Consider the following 23,813-nt stretch of genomic DNA (forward strand, 5'->3'; position numbering starts at 1 on the left):
CTGAAGAACCGGCTTCTCCACATTCAGGGCTTCTCTGAGCTGCCCCTCCCTTCTGGGGCCTGCGGTGTGGTGTAAGGAGGGGACTCAGGCTCAGGAAACTGCACTGTGACTTTGGTTCTTGCAACACGTTTAACTGATGTTATGTGGGACGATTGTTACAATAAAGTTAAAATTATGAAATATTTCATATATACGTAATACTAAATGCCTACTTAGCTACACCGAGCTTTCGCAAATGATAACATTTTGCTTTCTTTGTTTCTAAAGTATTTTAAAGAAATAAAACGTCATAGAGAGAATTAGTGACCCGCCCCTCCCCCACCCCAGTCCCATCCCCTCTGTCCTCTCCTTGAGATTGGTGTGTTTGCTTCCCATCCTTAGTTTTATATTTGCTATATCTCTAGGTTTCATGTAATTTTGAGTGTTTAATGTAACACTCCTTTCTTCATCATCAGAATTACAATTCTGAGATTTATCCATGCTCCTGAACGTGACTTCAGTTTGTTCATCGTAACCACTTTGCAATTTGTACAGTGGGAACGTGCCACAACTTCTTCGCCCATCTCTTGTGGACAGACACCTGGGTGTTTCCGACTTTCCCTTGTTCTAGCAGCACTGCTGGATTTCCTGGTGCACGTCTGGAAGCAGAACTGTTGGGGTGTTTTCAGACTAACCTTCTCCGGTCTTTCCACTGGCGTGAGTTTGGGGCGAGCTGTTGTTTTAGGAACTGAATTGTTATTGGCTGTTGCTGGCCAGGTGTTTGTAATGTCTACTTTTTTGATAATACAGTTCCCTGAGAAAAGGTTACCGTGCTTCTGGACTACTTGCTCGCAGTCAAGGGCATGTTTGGGTAACTGCAGCCAAAGCTGGGTCTGGAGATGGCCTTCATGTCCAACTCCTTCCACCCTGGCCTTGCACTCGCTTGCATGGCAAACGGCTTGAGCCCTCGGCGGGTGGTCACGCAGGCTGGGCAGCCTTACCTCCGTACCTGTCTGTCTGGGCAGCTCCCCTGTAGAAATGCTTGAGAAGAGCCTGCTCACAGGCCTGTCTCTTGCTCAGTGGCAGCTGCTTCACCCACTTTTACTGGCCTCAGCTGGAGGCGGTGACGAACTTTTTCAAACTGTCAGGGCTCCAAATTTGGGAGTGCTTTGCTGCATTAGCCACCCTGCTGTATGATTCTGAGCAGTTTTTCAGCTTGAATGCACAAATTTATGAACCTTTGTGCTGTCACTGGGCTTCATTCCCAAACCTGCCCTGCGACTCGGCCCCTTTGTCCTCCAAGTCTGTGGGTGGTTGACCCTCAGTTCCCATTTCTCCTAGAGCTGGCTCTCACAGTTGTGGTTCCTGGGACCCCTCTGGACCTGAGGCCTGTCTTGGGCTCGCTGTCACCCTCTGAGCGTTCGGCTCTGTGCAGGACTCTGCCTGTCACAGCCTCAGACCCCTGCCCAGCGTTCACCTCCCTGTGGGAGGTACGGGCTAGTAGCCTGTAGTGTCCTCACCCTTGACTGTCCCAGAGCTTCAGACTCTGAGCCCCTGATGGCTTTGCCCCATCACCCACCTGTACCTGCGTGTGCCCCAGTTCTCACCCGCCTGGGCTAACCTTGGGCATCTCCCCTGAGTCCCTCCTGGGCCAACCCTGGGCGTCTCCCCTGGGCCAAGATCACGTCCTGGAATTGCTAGCAGTTTCTTTTCCTTTATGAAATCATTGTTGGAGTCGGCCCCGTGGCTTAGCAGTTAAGTGCTGTGGGAGATCAAGATTTGGCCACCCTGAAATCTATCTCTTTACCTTGATTGTTTTCTCTGACGGACATTTGACCTCCCCCACTGACTGCCTAAAGAATTTGACATAGTAACTCCTTCCTGGAACAGATCTTCTATCTGATGGCTGTAATATAATGTAAAATAGATGTTACAATAGGAAAGGCACCAACAAGCCCATCTTATCAGAAGTTCTGTCTCTCTGGCCACATTCTCTGGATGGCCCTTTGAGGAGTTGCCAGACAAACATTTACATTTATAAGGGAAATCTCCATTTGTAAAGGTATCTCCCTCTCTGTTTTGGGAAGAGGGGGGATGGCCTCATTTCTAGAGACTTATCAGTGTAGAAGATGAGGCCTTAAATCTGCATAATAACCTTACTCTTGTTTACTGTGCTTTAGTGGTAATTTCCTGTAACTGACTCCCCCCACCCCCAACATCCTCCTTCGTCATTGACTAAATATGGTATTTAAGATGAAAAATTTCTGCTGTTGTGTTGAGAAACGCAGTGTCCCTGGTTTCTCCCATGTATACGTGTTATTAAACTTGGTATTATTTTCTCCTGCTAACCTGTCTTGTTAATTATTTGGCCAGCCATAAAAACCTTAAGAAAAGGGGCAGAGGGAGATATTCTCCCTCTTCCCCCACAGTGCGCACACTCTGCTACTGGCGGCACGGGTTCAGATCCCAGGCGTGCACCAACACACTGCTTGTCCGGCCATGCTGAGGTGGCGTCCCACATACAGCAACTAGAAGGATGTGAAACTATGACATACAACTATCTACTGGGGCTTTGGGGAGAAAAAGGGAAAAAAAAGGAGGAGGATTGGCTATAGATGTTAGCTCAGGGCCGGTCTTCCTCAGCAAAAAGAGGAGGATTGACATGGATGTTAGTTCAGGGCTGATCTTCCTCATCAAAAAAAAATATATATATATTGTTAAGGGTTGTTAAGATCATGTATTTATTAAACCAATGCTAACTGCTTATGTTACCCTTTAGAAAACATTAAGAACTTATGTTTAAATGGAAATATAGATAATTTATAACCAGTTGGATTTCTCCTTAAGTATACATAATTATTTTAGAATTAAGAGAAAAGTTTGCTTTCTTGTAGACAGGAGTGAATTATTTTTGGCTATCTATAGTGATATTTTTTCATGAAATCTTCCTAAAGGAAGGACATGAAAACTTTTTTTCATTTTCAATTTTTTTAAAGGTAGAATGCTTAGTTGTAGTGGAAGGGAGACCGAAAGATTGATCATCTTTGTTTTTCTTCCAGGTATAAACAGAAGAGCAGGTGCAAACCCGTGTTCAGCCTCCGTATGACGGATGCGGTGGAGATGACCAGCTTATCGGCAGTAAACGACTTCTACTCCTGTATCCTTTCTTCTCCGTCCTCTCGTGTCTCCACATCCTGAGTGTCATCCTTCCAGCAAAGCATCTGTGAGTGTCTGAGTTCCAGGCACTGTGTTGGACAGTGGGCATTCAGAGAGCTCACCGTCTTCCAGAGTAATTAATTCTATGTGTAGTAAGTTCATCTCAATAGTGAAAACAGCCTCAAAGGAAAAGTAAAACCAGATGCAACAGAGCGTGTGGCATACAACAGGACACTCTAACCTGGTGTTTCTGGTCTGTCACTTGTTGAGCAGGCTGTTGTTACTTAGTACATTTTAAAATAAACCTCTGTGCTTTCGATAGGCACCCCAGCAGGTGTGGTCGAATATGGAATTCAGTCCCAAACTTTAATTTTTGAGTTTTTATGGCTAATATCATCCCTTTTGATTAAAAAGCATTGATTTTAATTTATTAGAAGCAAAGCTCTGATGCTCTGGAATTCATTTAATAAAATTTTAATTTATTCAAAGGTCTAAGTTGAATTTTTCTGAAGTTTTATAGTTGAAATTTCAGAAAGACTGATATAAGGTATTAGAGGTTCTAGTATATTTTAGTTAGAAATGTGATATTTTTATGCTAGAATCTCTTGCTAAAAAAACCCCAGAATGCCACCTAGCAGAAACATGTGGTTCTGATGATTCCAGCCTTGCATGATGGTCTCTCCTATGTCGGTGTTAGCACTGGGTTTATTGTTGACTCTAGTACTCTTTCTACTATGGATACTTTTTGTGACCATATTCTGGGCTAAACATTGAAGATGGGGTAGTTCTGGTGGTCACATGACCCCTAAGTTCCTGAATTGTCCCTCATACACCAAATTTATAAAGTTTATTACACTACATACTGTGCTACGTTGTGCGCCTTGTCCTCTCACTCATATGGCCTGTTCAGGGGACGCCGTCTACTTTATGGTTTTATTGTCTATTCTTTAGTTCAGATCTGTCTTCTGAGCCCAACACCTATATATTTGACTGCTGTTCCATCTCTTGATTTGGGTATTTTCTGGACGTCTCAAACCTCATTTACCTGTAAGTGGGACTCTTGCTCCCCCACCATGAAATCTGCACTGCCTGGGGTCTCCCTCCTCAAAATCTCACCTCTCAGGGTCTCCCCATCGTCCTCACCAGCCCCTCCACTGCCCACCGGCTCTTGCCAACTGCCTGGGACCAGACGGGGGAGCAGGGCTGTGATTAGGGCTTCTCCTGAGGGGCTTCAGAAAATTGTAACTAGTTATCTGTTTGTGCATCTTCTAGTGTTGCAAAACTTATTAATAGAATAAATAGGACCATTCACTCCCTGTGAGTGGATTGTTGAGAGGAGTTCCCTAACTAAAGCCCACAGACATTGTGCTGGCCGCCGGCCGAAACAGGACTTTGGAAGTTTTCGACCTCAACGTGGGCCGCAGTGCGGCCCTGATAGCAGGAGTCCATTCACGGCCTGTCCACCAAATTTGTCAAAATAAAGTGAGTTGTTTTTTTTTTTAATTGAGGTCATATTGGCTGATAACATTGTATAAAATTTCAGGTGTACATTTTTATATTTCAGATTCTGTATAGACTGCATCGTGCTCACCACTGAGTCTAGTTTTTATTCGTCACCATACATATGTGCCCATTTACCCCTTAGCCTTCCCCCCCCACCCCCTCCCCTCTGGTAACCACTAATCTGTTCTTCTTATCCATGTGTTTGTTTATCTTCCACATATGAGTGAAATCATATGGTGTTTGTCTTTCTCTGTCTGACTTCGCTTAACATCATACCCTCAAGGTCAATGTTGTTGCAAATGGCATGATTTTGTCTTTTTTTATGGCTGAGTAGTAATCCGTTATGTATATACACCACATCTTCTTTGTCCAGTCATCAGTCGATGGGCACTTGGGCTGCTTCTACGTCTTGGCTACAGTGAATAATGCTGCAATGACCATGGGGTGCATAAGTCTCTTTGAATTGTTGATTTCATGTTCTTTGGATAAATGCCTAGTAGTGGGATAGCTGGATTATATGGTATTTCTATTTATAATTTTTTGAGAAATCTCCATACTGTTTTCCATAGTGGCTGCACCAGGTTACATTCCTACCAGCCGTGTATGAGGGTTCCTTTTTCTCCACATCCTCTCCAACACTTGTTATTTCTTCTCTTGTTAATTATAGCCATTCTGACAGGTGTAAGGTGGTATCTCATTGTAGTTTTGATTTGCATTTCCCTAATAAGTAGTGATGTTGAACATCTTTTCATGTACCTGTTGGCCATCTGTATATCTTCTTTGGAAAAATGTCTTGTTTATATCCTCTGCCCATTTTTTGATCGAGTTGTTTGTTGTTTTGTTGTTGAGTTGTACGAGTTCTTTATATACTTTGGAAATTAACCCCTCGTTGGATATATGATTGTCAAATATTTTCTCCCAGTTGGTGGGTTGTCTTTTCATTTTGTTGATAATTTCCTTTGCCATACAGAAGCTTTTTAATCTGATGTAGTCCCATTTGTTTCTTTTTTCTTTTGTTTCCCTTGCCTGAGTAGACATGCTATTCAAAAAGATACTGCTAAGACCGATGTCAAAGAGTGTACTGCCCATATTTTCTTCTAAGAGTTTTATGGTTTCAGGTCTTACTTTCAAGTCTTTAATCCATTTTGAGTTAAGTTTTGTGTATGGTGTAAGATAATGGTCTTCTTTCATTTTTTGCATGTGGCTATCCTGTTTTCCCAACGCCATTTATTGAAGAGATTTTCCTTTCTGCATTGTATGTTCTTGGCTCCTTTGTCAAAGATTAGCTGTCCATAGATTTGTGGTTTTATTTCTGCGCTCTCAATTCTGTTCCATTTATCAGTGTGTTTGTTTTTCAGCCAGTACCATGCTGGTTTGATTACTATAGCTTTGTAGTATAATTTGAAGCCAGGGAGTGTAATACTTCCAACTTTGTTCTTTTTTCTCAGGATTGCTTTGGCTATTGGAGGTCTTTTGTTGTTCCATATAAATTTTAGGCTTCTTTGTTCTATTTCCTTGAAGAATGTCATTTGGATTTGGATTGGGATTGCATTGAATCTGTAGATTACTTTAGGTAATATGGACATTTTAACTATGTTTATTCTTCCAATCAATGAGCATGGAATATCTTTCCATTTCTTTATGTCTTTTTTGATTTCTTTCAATAATGTCTTATAGTTTTCAGTGTATACGTCTTTCACCTTCTTGATTAAATTTATTCCTAGGTATTTTATTCTTTTTGTTGTGATTGTAAATGGGATAGTGTATTCTTGACTTTGGTTTCTGCTAGTTCATTATTAGTGTATAGAAATGCAACTCATTTTTATATGTTGATTTTGTTTCCTGCAACTTTACTGTATTTGTTGGTTATTTCTAATAGTTTTCTGATGGACTCTTTAGGATTTTCTTATATGGAATCATGTCATCTGCAAATAGTGACAGTTTCACTTCTTCCTTTCCAATTTGGATCCATTTTATTTATTTTTCTTACCCAATTGCTCTGGCTAAAACGTCCAGCACTATCTTGAATAAAAGTGGCAAAAGTGGGCATCCTTGTCTTGTTCCTCTTCTCAGAGGAATGGCTTTCAGTTTTTCTCCATTGAGTATGATGTTGGCTGTGGGGTTGTTATAAATGGCCTTTATTACGTTGAGATACTTTCCTTCTATACCCATTTTTGAGAGGTTTTATCATAAATGGATGTTAGATATGGTAAAATGCTTTTTATGCATCTATTGAGATGATCATGTGATTTTTATTCTTCATTTTGTTAATGTGGTGTTTCACGTTGATTGATTTGCAGGTGTTGAGCCACCCCTGCAACCCTGGAATAAATCCTACTTGATCATGGTGTATGATCCTTTTAATGTATTGTTGTATTTTATTTGCTAGTACTTTCTTGAGGATTTTTTTGCATCTATGTTCATCAGCAATATTGACCTGTAATTTTCTTTTTTGTATTTTGCCCCTGTCTGGTTTTGTTATCAGGGTAATGTTGGCCTCTTGGAATGAGTTAGGAAGCTTCCCCTCCTCTTCCAATTTTTGGAAGAGTTTGAGAAGGATAGGTATTAAGTCTTCTTTGAATGTTTGGTAGAATTCACCAGGGAAACCATCTGGTACTGGACTTTGGTTTTTTGGGAAGTTTTTGATTTCTGTTTCAATCTCTTTGCTTGTGACTGGTTTATTCAGATTTTCTATTTCTTCTTGGTTCAGTTTTGGAAGGTTGTATGATTCTAAGAATTTATCCACTTCTTCTAGCTTATTAAGTTTGTTGGCATATAGCTTTTTATAGTATTGTCTTATAATCCTTTGTATTTCTGTGGTGTCTGTTGTAATTTCTCCTCTTTCATTTCTGATTTTATTTATTTGAGTCTTCCCTCTTCTTTTCTTAGTGAGTCTGGCTAAAGGTTTGTCAATTTTGTTTATCTTCTCAAAGAACCAACTCTTAGTTTCATTAATCCTTTCTATCTTGTTTTTTTTTTTTAGTTTCTATTTCCTTTATTTTTGCTTTGATTTTTATTATTTCCTTCCTTCTATTGACTTTGGACTTTTTTCTTCTTTTTCTAGTTCTAACTATAGGGTAAGCTTGTTTATTTGAGATTCTTATTGTTTATTGAGTTAGGCCTGTATTGCTATAAATTTCCCTCTTAGTATCACTTTTGCTGCATTCATTAAGAGTTGGTATGTTGTGTTTTCATTTTCATCTGTCTCCAGGTATTTTGTAATTTCTCCTTTGGTTTCTTCATTGGTCCAATAGTTGTTCAGTAGCATATTGTTTAGTTTCTACATATTTGTGGCTTTCCCAGATTTTTTCTTGTGGTTGATTTCTAGTTTCATAGCATTGTGGTCAGAAAAGATGCTTGATATGATTTCAGTTTTCTTAAATTTATTGAAGCTTGCCTTGTTTCCCAACGTATGGTCTATCTTTGAGAATGTTCCATGTGCACTTGAGAAGAGTGTGTATTCTGCTGTTTTTGGATAGAATGTTCAATTTATATCTATTAAGTCCATCTAGTCTAGTGTTTCATTTGAGGCCACTGTTTCCTTGTTGACTTTCTATCTGGGTGATCTATCCATTGATGTAAGTGGGGTGTTAAGGTCCCCTGATATTATGATGTTGCTGTCAGTTTCTCTCTTTAGATCTGTTAATAATTGCTTTATATACTTTGGTGCTCCTGTGTTAGGTACATATATATTAATACGTGTTATGTCTTCTTAGTGGAATGTCCCTTTTATCATTATACAATGCTTATTTTTGTCTCTTGTTATCTTTTTTATCTTGAAGTCTGCCCTGTCTGATATAAGTATGGCTACACCAGCTTTCTTTTGCTTGCCATTCACTTGGAGTATCCTCTTCCATCCCTTCACTCTGAGCCTATGGTTTTGTCTATAGTTTGTCTTTAGAGCTTAGATGTGTTTCCTGGAGGCAGCATATTGTTGAGTCTTATTTTTTAATCCATTCAGCCAAAAATGAGTGGGTTTTTTGACAGTACACATCATTTGTAAAACTTTATGTTTACAGTGTTTACATGCAAGTGTTAGATACAAATACATGATGCAATTTTATAACAGTTTGCTAATGAATTCAATGTTAATTTTTATTGTTCATTAAATTATTCCAAGCTTTGATGTTTGACCTTAGAAAATATTTTAATATCATGTTGAATGTTAATTTTTGTACTTTGGTCTTGGGTTATTTTATGGGCCTACTTTTTGACTTTGCTAGTAATACATTCTCACTTAAAACTTGATGGAGGGTTTGGGTGTTTTAAGCACTAACTAGATTGAATGACAATCATGTAGATCCTGCAGGAATGTGAAGCAGCCTTCATAAATCGATAGCTTCTCTTTTCTGCTAGTCCATTTAGACAGAGAAATAGTTTAAAAATACCCACAGCTGAGGGTTAAAGATTTGGGATTAGAGGAAGTGGCCATTTTGATGAATTCATTGTCTCATGGTTTAGTTCAAAAGACATTTTGTTACCCAGAAGAGCATCTAAAAGACTTGTGAACAAAACTTTTGTTTTCAGGACTACAGCTCCAATTTTTATTTTTGATATATTTGGAATGGCTTTCCAAAATTAGGGTTTAATTTATAATGCCTTCTGCATTATGCATTATGATCCAGGGATATGAGTTTTTTTTGTGTGTGTGTGAAGAAGATTAGCTAACATCTGTTGCCAATCCTCCTCTTTTTGTTGAGGAGGATTGGCCCCCAGCTAACATCTGTGCCCATCTTCCTCTACTTTATATGTGAGACTCCTGCCACAGCACGGCTTGATAAGCAGTGTGTAGGTCCACACCCAGGATCTGAAACTGTGAACCCCGGCCCACCCAAGTGAAGTGTGTGAACTTAACTACTATGCCACCGACTGGCCCCAACAGGGGTAGCATTTTTTAAAAGTGAAGTCTTACTATATTGGTTAAAAAGACTGTTATCCACAGTTTTGATACCTTATTCCAGGCTCACTTTAAATTTCTGTTTAATAGGGCAGGTATGGTCTGATAATCTGTGAAGTTTTGTAACTGGTTTGAGTGGGAAAGAGCACAAATTCTGGACCACGACTTGAATTCTGTTGAAGCAGATGTTGTTCCAGTGTTCCTGCAGACAAATGGGACCTGGAAACGCTGGAGCCAGAGCAAGACTTTTTCAGGGATGCAGTAGGGGAGGCCCCTGGGTTCTGAGCCAGAGCAGGCCTGAGGCTCAGTGTCCAGGTCCCTGTGAGCTGTCAGTCTGGATGTGGCCGTGGGGGGGGGGGGGGTTGGCAGTAAATCAGCCCAGGTCAGAGGCAGAGCTTTGGGACAGAGGGCAGGAAAGAAGCCTGGAGGGGCTGTCTGGGGTGGAGGAGCAGACCTGCAGGGCGCGGTGTCATTTATTCACTTTCTGTGGGGCTTCCTTGGTCTTGGAGGGCAGGCCTTTGAAGACTCAGGAAGGCGTCTTATCTTGACATTCTTTTCCAACTTTATACCCTTGGAGATTAATTAATCAGGACATTTCAAATTATGATAGGAGAAGGTTTTTCTGGTTTTTATAATGCTACAGAGAATATCAGCTTGGAGAGAGTTGTTGAAGAAAAGGTTATTATTTTTCTTCAATCTTTTCTGCATCTTCCTTTATTTGTGCAGAATATTATTACATAAAAACAGACAAGTATTTTAAACACTGTGCAGTACGTCTGCCAGATAAATGAAGGAATCCCTTTGAAGAACTTTGTAACTGCTTTATGAGGCCAATAAAACAGCAAACCTCAAAAACGGAGAGCATGCTTGTCACACCAGCTGTGTGTGTGAGGATACTCTGTGTTTTCACGTCTCGTCTCCTAGGAGGGCTGTGAAGAAAGGGAGTCAGCTTGGGAGTTGATGGCAGGAATAGGCACGCTGCTTTGTATTCGAGAGCCATGATCTTATGCGGCTCATTTCACAGTTAGATCTGTAAAGACTGGGTTTAAGATTGATTATCAGGCCTTATATATTTCTGGGCTTGTAAAAAAATTTGATAATTGAGTCATATATTTAAAATGATTGTTAAAATGATTGTTAGCCTAATACCTGTCTTATTTTTTAGGTATTATGATTTCTTTTAAATTCAAGTGCAACTCAATGAGGTATTGATAGGCAATATTTTGACGCAGAATCTGAAAGGATAAGTCTGACTTGCTTAATTTGTTTAGGGAAACTTTTGAGACAAAGGCGGTTGACTTCCAGACACTTCAGTGCCGGTTGGTATTCTGGTGGCCTCTGTGGCACCTAGAACCATCATCTATACGTAGACTCTGCTGTAGTATTTGCTGATAAAATCACAACTGTTGCCAACAGAGAGACAAGGATGCAATCTTTATGTAGCAAACGAAATGTAAATGCAGAGCACAGTGGGATTCTTGAAAAGACTCATCAACACATAGATTTTTAGGGGTTAAATTTTGACAAATACCATTTAAACATATTTAATGCCCTTAATGTTTAATGTATTATTCTCAAAATGTAATACAAAAAATTTATCTAAAGACTTCTAACATTCAAGGGTCTCTCTTGACGTGTTATGAAGTTGTATGCTTGGTGAGTTTTCCTACAGTTTCTGTGAGTCTTTAATAAATTCAATGAGAATTGACTAAATTTACCAAATATTGCCATTCTTGAGTTAAAATGTTTCAGTCGTGAAGATAAACATAAATCTCGTGTGATGTTCCTTTAATGTTGTAAATGTTACGTTTAAGATATATTTCTTACCAGGCTTTCTGACACTTACTACTTCTTATCTCTAAAGTTTTAGGAATTATTAGAAAAAAGTTTCTTTGTTCATTTAATTTTTGAATTTATCGTACATGACTCTTATTAAAGGTGGTCATTTCAAAGCTGATTATCATCATCATCATCACCATTTCTTGAGTGTAGAAAATGGCCTGTCAGCATCTCCATTATAAATCCCTATTTTCTTTTCTTGTTACTCGCTCTATTTATTTTTTTGAGAGTTTATCACAGAGTCATGAAAACTTGGTCTAGGGGCCGGCCGTGTGGCATAGTGGTTAAGTTTGGCAGGTTCCGCTTTGGCAGCCTGGGTTTGTGGGTTCGGATCCCGGGCATGGACCTATACCACTCCTCAGCCATACTATGGTGGCGTCCCACATACAAAATAGAGGAAGATTGGCATAGGTGTTAGCTAGGGCTAATCTTCCTCAGCAAAAAAAACCCAAAAAAACAAACAAAAAAAAACTTGGTCTAGATTGACACTTAGCATATTAGAGCTCATTCTGAGATTTTTTTTTTTCAATTTGGTTCCCAAATTTGTTTTAAATTGTTTCAGCTGTTTAAGTTACAAATGCAAAATATAACTTTGCAGTTTTAAATGCTCATTTACTTATAACATAAGAAGCAAAGCCCTGGCTTTAAAATAATGGTAAAGACCATTCTTTTAAACTTAGCTAACCAGTTTTTCTCATGTTTTCAAGAGAAGTTATTTCATTTTGAAAAATAATGTGATGCTGTTTTGTCTGATATCTTGGAATTTTCTTGTTTCCTTTCCTCTCTGTTCCCATTTCATAATAGAAGATTTTTTAAACTTTCTCATTCAATACTTTTCTCTGTTACAAGGATTAAATAAGATAATGTATATAACTCTCTTAGCACATGCTAAGTTCATTAAATGGAAACTATTATTCTTATTTTTTAAATATAAATTTATGAAAGCTAGTGAGCATTGCCTTAGAAAACTCTTACTTTTCAAATGCACCTAATTTCACACAATTCCTTCGTTCCCATGAGTGTTAAGGATAAATGCACAGAGATTTGCTATCTGCAGTAGAAGATCAGTGGATCAATTAGATATGATTCTACTTTCAAAGAAATCGCAACATAGAAGGTGGTGGATGTGGACATGGATAACGTTTATACACAGTTGGCTCCCATAAGCACTGTGAAATGATATGAAAGGGTCCACCAGAGCAATGAGGACCGAAACCTTTATTCTGTCGTGGGAAGATTAGCGCAGGCTGCATTTGACTGGAGTTATACTTTCTTACACGTCTTGAACAATGTGCAGGGCAGTGCTCTTTTGAGGAGGCGCACCATATAAAATGAGTTGTTTCTTTTAAAGTCTTCCTGTTTTTATGGCTCTGATATAAATAATAAGTAATAGTAGATTTTACATGAAACTTTGAGGAGATTCAGTTTTATCAAGATCTTGTTTTCTAAGTTCTCTTTTATCTCTATAATAATTCAACCAAAATAACCCCAGGGGGTAAGGTGGTTGCAGACCACTCTTGGGCTGAACCGTTAATTCAGTGCCTGTTCCTAATTTAATAACACGGCTAAATCTGTCAGTGCTCATTTCAACTTCTCCCACCTTAAAGCTGGTGTGTGTGTGTACACATGTGCACACACTCATGTGTATCCATGTATGTGTATATCTACATACGTGTGCACACATTCAGGTATGTGTGGATATGTGTGTGTATGTGAAAGCATATGTGTGTGTATGTGAAAGCATATGTATGTGTATGTGTATACACATGCATGCACACATATATTTGTGTATATGTGCATGTGCATATAAACGTGTGCTTGTGAACATGTGTGTGTAGCCATGTATGTGTGCAGCTGAGGTGCAAGCCCTTCACAGTTGGGGTGTATATGTGTACGCCTGTATATGTGTGTGCATGTGTGTGTGTGTATCTATCTGTGTGTAATAACCTATCTATTAACAAATTCATTTAAACATGTATGTTAGCAACCACTTTGTACCTGGCACTGTTCCAAGCACTGGGATATGTGACCGAATGAGAGAGCAAAGTACTTACCCTTGAGGAATTTGTACTCTTCAAAAGAAAGAAGCAAGTGGTTCCATACGATGTCGGATACCCTGTGTGTAGGCTCCTCCAGGGAGCCCTCTCTGATGAGGTAATGTTCGTGGCAGGCACATGAAGTAGGGAAGGTGTGCGTTGAGGGAGCAGTGTCCAGGAAGTGGGCTAGTGGTCGTCATGTTCGGACCCGTGTGGCAAAGCCAAGGGAGGAGGAGTTGGACTGCAGGAGCCCTGGCTGGGGGCAGGGGACAGTCCTTTGGGCTTGTAGGCCCTGGTCAGATATTGGGTTTTATTTTGAGTGAGGGACTGCTGTCATAAAGGTTGACCTCACAATGCTTTGGTGAGTGCGTGTGAATGATACATACATATATGTACATGCAGACCCAGGGAAGATCAGAATTGTGCTGCACGGGTCCCAACTGTAAAGGCTTGCCCCCCAGCTGTGAAGGCTTGTGCCCAGCTGTGAAGGGTTTGCAACCACCTGTGAAGCCTTGGCCTGTAGCTGTGAAGGCTTGCCCCCTAGCTGTGAAGGCTTGCACGCAACCATGAAGAGCTTGGACTCCAGCCGTGAAGGCTTGCACCCCAGCTGTGAAGGGCTTGCATCCAGCTGTGAAGGCTTGCACCCCAGCTGTGAAGGGCTTGCACCCAGCTGTGAAGGCTTGGACCCCAGCTGTGAAGGCTTGCACGCCAGCTGTGAAGGGCTTGCACCCAGCTGTGAAGGCTTGGACCCCAGCTGTGAAGGCTTGCACCCCAGCTGTGAAGGGCTTGCACACCAGGCGTAAAAGGTTTACACCCCACCTGTGAAGGGCTTGTGCTCATGCTCTATACTCTCTGCAGGGGTGCACTGTGGCTGTGCAAACCATGTTTCTGCTTTGCCAGCTGCTCCCTGTGAGCTCCCCCACACTGGGTACCATAGAAGGAGACCAGCAGGCTGGAGAAGGAAGAAGGGACTTGCTGCTTCGGATTCTCCTCCTGCTCCTGACAAGTGGGGCTTCTTCACCCTGGTGGCAGCAGCTCCGTGAAGCAGCTGTAAACCCAAAATTCAGATTGTCAATCTTGCAGAATCAAGGGCTCTGCACCCCCACCCTGAGCAGCAGCACCAGCCAGGCAGGGCCTCCCCTCAGGGATGTGGGGGACTCACCCTCCCAGCTCAGAGACCCCAGCACCAGCTTCTGAGATTCACCCTCTGTTCTGTGTGTTCCCGGCCCCACGGTGATGGTGTGTCCTGTGCTTGCTGTCCTAGCATGCTCCTCACTCATTCAGGAGGGAACAGCTTCATGTGACAGTGCTTTAGATTAAACTCCCTCTGCTCAACTATCTGCAGTGGCTTCGACTCCTGCCTGGACCCTGGCTCTGAGGCTGATGTCTTGACAATGGACTCAAGGGGGCGGGGCACAGGGAGAAGTCAGGGGCTGCTGCAGTAGTCCAGGTGGGAGGGCTGGGCAGTGGCCTATGCCTTAACTTGTCTTCAGACAGTGATGTGAGGCTGCAGGATGTGTCTCCTTGCCGACGGACGCCTGGGCAATTGGAACTGGCTCTCAGAGACAGCGTCCTACATTTAGAGTGTGCCCTAAAGAGGTCCTAGGAAATTTCATTGCAGATGCTTCAGTGAAGACTATTTTGCCTCAAGGCAGGCCTGTGAAGAGCCATTGTTGTGTAGATATGGCCTTCCCTCCTCCTTGGGTGACAGTGACCACCTAGGATGCCAATTCAGCGAAAGTTCCTCTCCATTAAAAACTCGTGTCTTTTTGTTAAGAGTTTTAGTGCATTTGCTTTAGGAAACTGCTTAAAATTTCTTCCTTGAGTAGCGGCTTATGCAATGACTGAACAGAAGCCGAGTCTACCTCAAATCGATGTGGTCTTTTAGTGACGATTGTGATATTTTGGGAATCGTTGTGGTGTGCTCTTGGATGAGAGGTGTTATATTATGAAAAATAGTTCTGAGGTTTTCAATGGGAAAATAACTAGTTTTACTTCCTGAAAATGAACATCTGAATGTATATGATGGAATGAGAGGAAAGGAATGTTGGGTTACGGAGGCTCACACTATGTTTTAATAGCTTGTTCTTTCAGACTGCTCTTAAATTCTTGTCCAGTTACACACATACGGCGAAGCGTTCCAACTAACCACAGCCATAGGGGAGCTGCTGCTCATGCACTGTCGGCCTGCGTGTCCACATCCGGGAGAAGCACAGACTGTAATTGGCCCAAATGCCATATTTCCAGTAAAGTATAAAATAGGTCATTTCTAATTTCTTTTAAGCTTAGTAATGAGCATAGCCACATTCATCATGCATCAGTAATGCTCTTTTGTAAGCATCCTGGTGCACAGTCATTAAAATGATCTCTTCCCAGAGTCACACCGATTGTTTTCTTGGTTAAGTTGGCCATGAGAACTTGTTTATCTCATTTCATCATCACATTAACAAGAGGACTGTATACGTCAACAAGTGACGGCCATATTTCCCTATTTTTATATTATGTTTTATATCATTAAATGGTTTATTTTTAGAATGAAACTACATAAATATTTTATGATTTATTGATGTCTTTAAAAATCATAGGTGTTTTTTCTTTACATATTTTTAAAACTTGACTGGCTATTACTCTTTTTTTCTGTGTCTGAATAAGATATTTGCATTTTTTATGATGTAAATATATAATACTAGACAGCTAATTTGAATTGAAAAAATAAAAAATATGTTTTTTAATGAAACCATTTTATTGCACAAAAAACTTCAGATTTTCAGAAATAATAGTCACTTAAATTGATATGATTGCTTTAAAATATATTATTTCATTAGCTTTAGATCTTGCTGTGCTTGTTTTAATAAAATGATTATTGATACAGATAAAACTCCACCCTCTATCCCTCTCTCTCATTCTTCTTTGATAACAACTACTGACTCTGATGTGAATCTTTCCCAAGTATGCATTAAAAAATATATGCGGCATTGTTTAATGTGTCGCACTCTCTGACATAGTGGTATCAAACCATACATGTTTCTCTGTAAACTGATTTTTACTCCACATTACATGTATGAATCTTATCCATTTTTATACGTTTCTAATATGTGCATTTAAGCCTCTAAATTTCCTTCTGAATACTGCTTTATTTGCACTTTGCAAGTTCTAGCATATGGTACTTTTATTATTTAGCACTAAATATTTTATAATTTTCATCATGAATTTTTTCAACCTAGGCTTTATTTAGATGTGTGCTTTCAGATTTCCACATGTATGAGCTCATTTTTGATAATATTTTTTGTTACTGATTTCTAATTTTATTGCGTTGTGTTCAGAGCACATGCTCTATATAGCACTGATTTCCTTGGTATCTGTTGAGATTTTTGTATTATTGAGAAACTTGGCTCTCTGGTTCATTTTTATAAATATTACATGTGTGCATGAAAAGGACGTGTTCTTGCTGACCATTGAATGCATGTTCGCATACACGTTCATTGGCCCGACCTTAGTCATTGTATTCAAATTATTCAAGTTTCCTGATTTTTTATATGCTTGACTTTTTTTAATTAGTGAGAGAAATGTATTAACATCCCCTTCTACAATTGTAATCTTGTCAATTTCTTCTTATAATTCTATTAATTTCTGCTTTATGTATTTGCAGGCTGTATTGTTAGGTATATTTCAGTTCAGACTTCTTGTATTTTCAAGTTCAGTTGTTCCTTTTATCATTTTTAGAAACTATTTCTAATTAGGTGTTCTTTGCTTTACATCTGTTTTTTCTAGTACTTATATAATCAACCTTGCCTCCTTTTACTTCGGATATGCTGTTTTTCTCCCCACCCTTCACATTCAACCTTTAAAAATAATATGTTTTAAATGTTTTTCTTGAAATCCAATGTAAGAGTCTCTTCTACTTGCTGAGTTTAGTCTATTTGCAATTATTGTGATCACTCATAACATTTGATCTTATTTTGTGCTTTCCTTTCCACCTTTTAAAAGAAAAACTTCTGCACTTTCTATTTATCATGAATTTTCTTTGCTTCTTCATTTCTTTTTCCTCAGCCTCTATTGGATCGATCAAAAATTTTTTTAATTCTCCTTTTTTTCCCTTGAAAGTTTTGACCATTGTATATTTTTTCTATTCTATTCCATTTTTTTTTACTGTTCAGCTTCAAGAAACTAGCAATGTTGTAAGGTATTGTAGCTATGCAATCATCCCTCTGTCTGTCCTTCTGTTAAACTAGATCTTTGTTTCCTTCTTCTTATACTCAGTGCCTTATGAAGTCCCAACATTTAGTAGACGATCTCTAAAAGTCTGTTGAATGTCTGTTGAATTGTTTGTGTGTTATATTACGAGTTATCAAGCTCTCCAACCCAGTCCTAGTTTGTGGAACACTAAGCTATGTTGATCTTAGCTGTGTGGCAATGAATGGACCTATCTGTATGTCATGTTTCTCACTGAAAATGAGTATAAAACAGTTTATACTTCATAAGTTTGTTGAAAGGATGAAATGTAAAGTGTTTAGAATGCTGTCTGGCACAGAGTTAAAACTCAATATAAATATTAGTTTGTTATTGTTACTATTGAAATAAGGCCTATTTATGTAGGCCTTTATTTCCTGTTTGTAAATGAAAAACCACTTCTAGGTGTGTGTATATTTTAAGCATAAATGTTTATGGATATAGATATAGTTCATTAAATTTGTCTTAATATTTTGGATATTCTTGACATAGAAAGAAGACGGAAATCATTATGAACCACAATGTATTTAGGTAATGTCTGGGGCCAATTGGTTCTGTAGACGGAGTGCAGGTCAGTTCCACTCCATGAGACATTTTAAATCACTACAGCGTTTCTTCTGACAGCAGCGTGGGGAGGTGGGCGTGCCAGAGTGCCTTGGTGATCAGGTCAGAGGCAGGACCTCAAAGGGACCAACATCTGAGGTGACACATGCTGGGTTTCACCCGAGGCATCGCACAGGCACCTGCTCAGAGTGTCTGAGTTTGATAATCGGCAGATTAATAACTGACCTCAAACTGTAAATACCTATTAAGGGCATCTTTCAGATAATTTATTGAATATGGATTATGATCTATACTTTAGATCATTTTGGTGATAAATTTTGGTGTATTAATATCGTAGTCTTTTGATCTTTACCGTTTGTAGTTCTATAACTTTCAGTGGCATTACATATAGATAAAACATGCATCAATGGTTCTTAAGGTCAAAATGTGCTGTTAGTAACTACTCACATGGAAGTTTTTGGAGTCCAACTCTGAAACTGATATAAATAAGAAAAAACATTTGCGTTAATTTCTTACTTTACATTCAATGTTGTTTGATATCGTTAGTCTGATGTTTATTAAGTCAGCCTTTAAAAATACAACTAGATTTTTCCCCTTACAATTATAGGGATCGTCATTTACGACCCGGCAATCTCAGGTTTATAATCTTTTCACAACCACAGCCGTTGGTGATGGGATAAGACTGTGGGACTTGAGAACCCTGAGGTAAGGCCGTCCTGTTCGCAGATTGCAGTTGGAGGTGAAGCTAGAGAGACCGTATAAAACGTGTTTCTAGGAGAGCTCATAAAGCACTTAGCTTTATCTATAAACTCAACTTGATCATTTTTTCCAAATATGACAAGGTTGTGGTGAATCTATTCATACTGACCAATCTAAGAAAAGTCTGATTTATACAGAGAAAAGGGCACATAAATTTGGAATGGTAAAATAACAGGTGCTGGTCTTTCCTCTGCTACATGTGTGACATGTGACCCCTGAGTGTCAGAGATGCACAGGAGGCAATCAGATGCCCTTAACTACAGTGACATCTATGTATATTCTGATAATTGTATTATGGCAAATAATCACTAAATATATAATGTATATAAGAAAATATAATAAATATTTATGTATGTGTGTGTATGCATGTATATATATTCACAGGGGCAAAATTAGCAGTGTCTTTGCTCTTCTCTTTAATCACAGAACAAGTATAAAAGCCTCCGAGGTTCACCAGTGTCGTGACTACAGGGGATGTTGCCCACCCACCAGGGCATCTTGGGGGGCTCTCTGTTGACATCATCGTGCCCCTGGAGCCCAGCCCAGTACTGTTAGATGCTTGCAAAGGCTTTCTCAGGAAGGCTCAGGCTATCCCGAACGGTGTCAGAGATTTTCTCAATATAACTAACAACAACTCCCTGACATTTTTTACAATAAAGAAATTTTATATAGCACTTTATAAATAGTCATTGTGAAACTTAACCAGCCTTGATAGAATGTTGCACCTCCCAAAAGTCTTTCAATCATTGACCCAAATAATTTATGATTTTAAAAGGTTTGTTTTTATATTTTTAAAGATCTCTAGAATATGTTAATCATTTAATATTCTTCATATATAAAAGGTTCATTTAGTGTTAGTTTGGTTGTCTTTGTGAATTTGTGATTTTGAAAAGCGTTTTAATTACATTTAAAGATCTCCAGAATAACCTGCTTACCGTGTAATAATCCCCTCATAAAAACGTTTCATCAGGGTCTGTCCCAGTGGTGCAAGCGGTTAAGTGCGTGCGCTCCACTGCAGCGGCCTGGGGTTCGCAGGTTCGGAACCCTGGGCGCGCACAATGCACTGCTTGTCAAGCCATGCTGTGGCAGCGTCCCATATAAAGTAAAGGAAGATGGGCATGGATGTTAGCTCAGGGCCAATCTTCCTCAAGGGGAAGAAAAGGGGGGGAGGATTGGCATCGGATATTACCTTAGGGCTAGTCCTTCTCACAAAAAAAAAAAAAAAAAATTCCTTCACTGCTAGTTTGCTCATTTTTGTGAGGAAAAGCAACAAGTCAGTATCTTTCTCCTAATATGTGTTAAAAATTAAACAATCCTCTTTTCTCCTGCTGTTTTACTCCTCGTAGGTGTGAGCGCCGTTTTGAAGGTCATCCGAGCCGCTGTTATCCCTGTGGAATGGCTTTTAGCCCTTGTGGACGATACGTGGCCTGCGGTGCCGAGGACAGACACGTATGTTGGTCTCTTGTTGTAGGGATCCTGGACTCATTCATGTGGAGACTGTTTAATGTGGCTGCACGTTAGGATTAAGTCTGTTCTAGGCTTGACTCCTGGCCAGCGTTGTGAGCCTCTCACACAGTAACAGTATTTTAATAACAATAATGTGTGAGGTATGAAAGGCCCTCATGGGTATTTTAGTGAAGCACGATACTTTAAACGCCAATCACTCATTAATTCATTTCTTTATTCATTTATTAATCATTGCACAAATTGCCTACTCTGTGAAAGACATTGTGTTTCATGCAGTATCTCCTTTGAATTACAAGATAATAACATTAATCTATAAAATACCAGACTGTAGCTACCTAACTGGGAGTGTTCCTCTTAGGTCTCTCAGGGAACAACATGCTTATTTTAATGACATTGCCTCCTCCTCTTCCTCTCCTAACACACATTACACATCAGACATACATATCTAATGGTTGATTTGGAACAGATACTAATATATCCATTTGTCTTTAACATATTTAAAAAGATCTTCTATTAGTTTCCTAGGGCTGCTGTAACAATTTACCACAAACTTGGCATCTTAAAACAACAGAAATCTATTTTCTCATAGTTCTGGAGGCCAGAAGTGTAAAATCAAGGTGTTGGTAGTGTTGGTTCCTTCTCGAGGAGAATCTGCTCCAGGCCTCTTCTACGCCTGCTGGTGGCCATTCATCCTTGGCGTTCTTTCCCTCCAGTCTCTGCCTCCAACTTCACACAGCCTTCTTCCCTGTGGGTCTCAAATATCCCTTTCCTTTTTCTTATAAGGACACTGGTCACTGGATACCCTACATCCAAGCTGATCTTATGATCCTTAACTTAAGTAAATCTGCAGAGATCCTATTTCCAGATAAGATTACATTCACAGGTACTGGGGGTTAGGACTTGGACGTATAATTTTGGGGAACACAGTTTAACTCACTACTGGTCTATAGGGTTATCTAAACAAAAAAGACATGAAGAAGTGTCCAAAAATTCAAGGAAATCATAAAGTTAATTTGGAAAAAATCACTTTACAATTTAACTGTGAGTTAGATTTATTTTTCTAAACTTTTTCTCTTATTCAGTTTAACTGGTGAGAATGGCATTTATGAATATTGAAAACCATTTTATGAAACTTTTAAATAGGAAGAGCTACTCTAAAATTTTACTAGTTCATATCTAACTAAGTGTGGTCTATTGACATCTTTCTCATCTGCTATGATAGACACTTGAGTTCATCTTTAAATGAAGTAGTTTGATCATGTGAAAAATGGTTAGAAATGGATACTTTAGATTTTTTTCAAAAACAATGTATTCTAAAACTTGACTACCATGCAGCTAATTAATAATTTGCAAAATTATTAAGGCAACTTAAAATATTAAAATAAGTAACATTTACTTGACAATATGAACTATTTTCAACCATTTTGGATACACCTTTTTTCCAATTTTGAACAAAAACCCTGCTGGCACCACCACCACCGCCACCACCAAGATAATGGTATCTTTGGTTTTCCCTCTAAATTGTTTCTCTGTATCCAGTCATGTACTCAAATTTGCTTACCAATCCAAATATGTCCATCAAATTAAATTCTCTTTTAGAACATCTCATTATGTATAATAGCTTCCTGGCTTTCAGGTAGAATATCAAATCCTTATTTGCTTCGAAGACTTGAGCACTACTTCTATATTATCTAAGAAATTCATGAGATAACATAAGTATGGATCTATTCTTTTAGGAGCCAAATGTAAGTAAACTGTGTACATTGAATTTTCTTGAAATTTTTGATCACTTTCTTTTATTCAACATACATGTGAATGTAGCTGAAAAATATAATAGTTGTAATTAAGAGTATAAAGACACAGAAACATTGAAAGTAGAAAGATGGGAAATGAAGATTATGTGAGAATATTTAAGTATACAATAGACTTTAAGGCTTAAGGCATTACTAGAGATAATGAGGGACACAATAATAATAACAATGTCAATCTATATAGAAAATGTCGTAGTTCTAAATCTGTATGCACCTAATAACACAGGTTCAAAATATGTAAAGCAAAAGTAATATAACTCTAAGAAGAAAAAGAAACATCCTCAATCATAATGGAAGACTTTAACAACTTCTTTTAATAGCTAGAAAACAAATTATTGCTGATCATGATGGTTTTCTGTTTAAAATATTCTGCTGGCTCTCCAATATCACATGGAATATAGACCAGTATCTTTTGTGTGGCATACAAGAACCTTCACAATATGTCTCCAACTTGCCTATCAAATTCTGTTTCTATTTCTCCTGTATGTCGTATTTTCTGTTCCACTGTGTCATAAAACTTCTGGATATGACAGTCCTTTTTATTAATACAAAAAGATGAGGATGAACTGCAAACATTCTCACAGACAAATAGACCATGCCAGAAAAATGTGTTTTCTAGACAGATGAAAACTAATAATATATTTGCAAATAAGCTGAAGGAAATTAAGAAAAACAAAAACTTTAACAGAGCAGCTAAAGCATAAACAGAAGAGTTTGGAAATGAAATTCCTAGACAACAGGAACATGTGAAATGAAAACTGATAAAAGGAAAGCATTAGAAAAAAATTTTCAGAAATAAAGACCAAATTTGAATAAATATGGTAGAACATAGATACCACAGAGAGCACAATAAGGGAAAAAGAGGATATGAAGGAGAAAAATAAGTAAATAAATCCACATGTGAATAAAGAAAATGATAAAAACATTCAAGATGAAAGGGCAGATATAGAAGTTTGGCAAAAGAGATTCAACCTACATAAAATTGGAGACCATGAAAAAAATTAAAAAAAAAAAAATTGAACAGAACTAATATTTAAAATTATAATTCAAAAATGATTTTTCAGAAATAACTTAAATCTGTATATTGAAAGTGTACCTGGGAAAATTGACCAGACTGGCCAGCACCAAAATGTGGCTTAGTAAATCTACTTGATTATAATTATTAAAAACACCACCAAAAAATATGGATTATGTATTTGGACTGTGTACGTATGGATTGTGTGCTTTTGTGTATCCATATAAAATCTTCAAAAACTTATAAAAGAAAGAATATCAGATTGGCATAAGACTTCTCTAAACCATCATTTTAAGTTAGAAAATATTGGGAGGAACATATTTAATGTACTCTAAAACAGAAAATTTGTGTCAAGAAATTTTACATCCAGATAAGTTGTCCTTTAAGTATAAAACCAGACACACTATTATGAACATTCTAGAATTGAATGACTAGTGTCACCTTGAATCATTCTTGAAGAAAAAAGCTTCAGAAAACCATGGTGAGATTGAAGAAACTTCCACAAAAGCTTCAAGGGGAGCAATGAGTATGTTCAACTGTATAACTAAGACTAAAAG

General features: G+C 38.7%; 1 protein-coding gene across 1 annotated transcript in view; it reads left to right on the top strand.

Annotated features, from left to right (window-relative positions):
* The window catches only part of WDR27 (WD repeat domain 27), a 94,510-nt gene that overhangs the window by 49,477 nt on the left and 21,220 nt on the right, over positions 1–23,813 (top strand). The window contains exons 20-23 of the mRNA XM_087425007.1: positions 3,039–3,136; positions 4,496–4,617; positions 18,812–18,909; positions 20,310–20,412. Coding sequence (XP_087281133.1) covers positions 3,039–3,136; positions 4,496–4,617; positions 18,812–18,909; positions 20,310–20,412 — 421 coding nt within the window. The remainder of the gene's footprint in view (positions 1–3,038; positions 3,137–4,495; positions 4,618–18,811; positions 18,910–20,309; positions 20,413–23,813) is intronic.

Source organism: Ceratotherium simum, chromosome 38 (genome assembly GCF_057802395.1).
Source record: "Ceratotherium simum simum isolate JZ-2026a chromosome 38, ASM5780239v1, whole genome shotgun sequence".
NCBI lineage: Eukaryota > Metazoa > Chordata > Mammalia > Perissodactyla > Rhinocerotidae > Ceratotherium > Ceratotherium simum.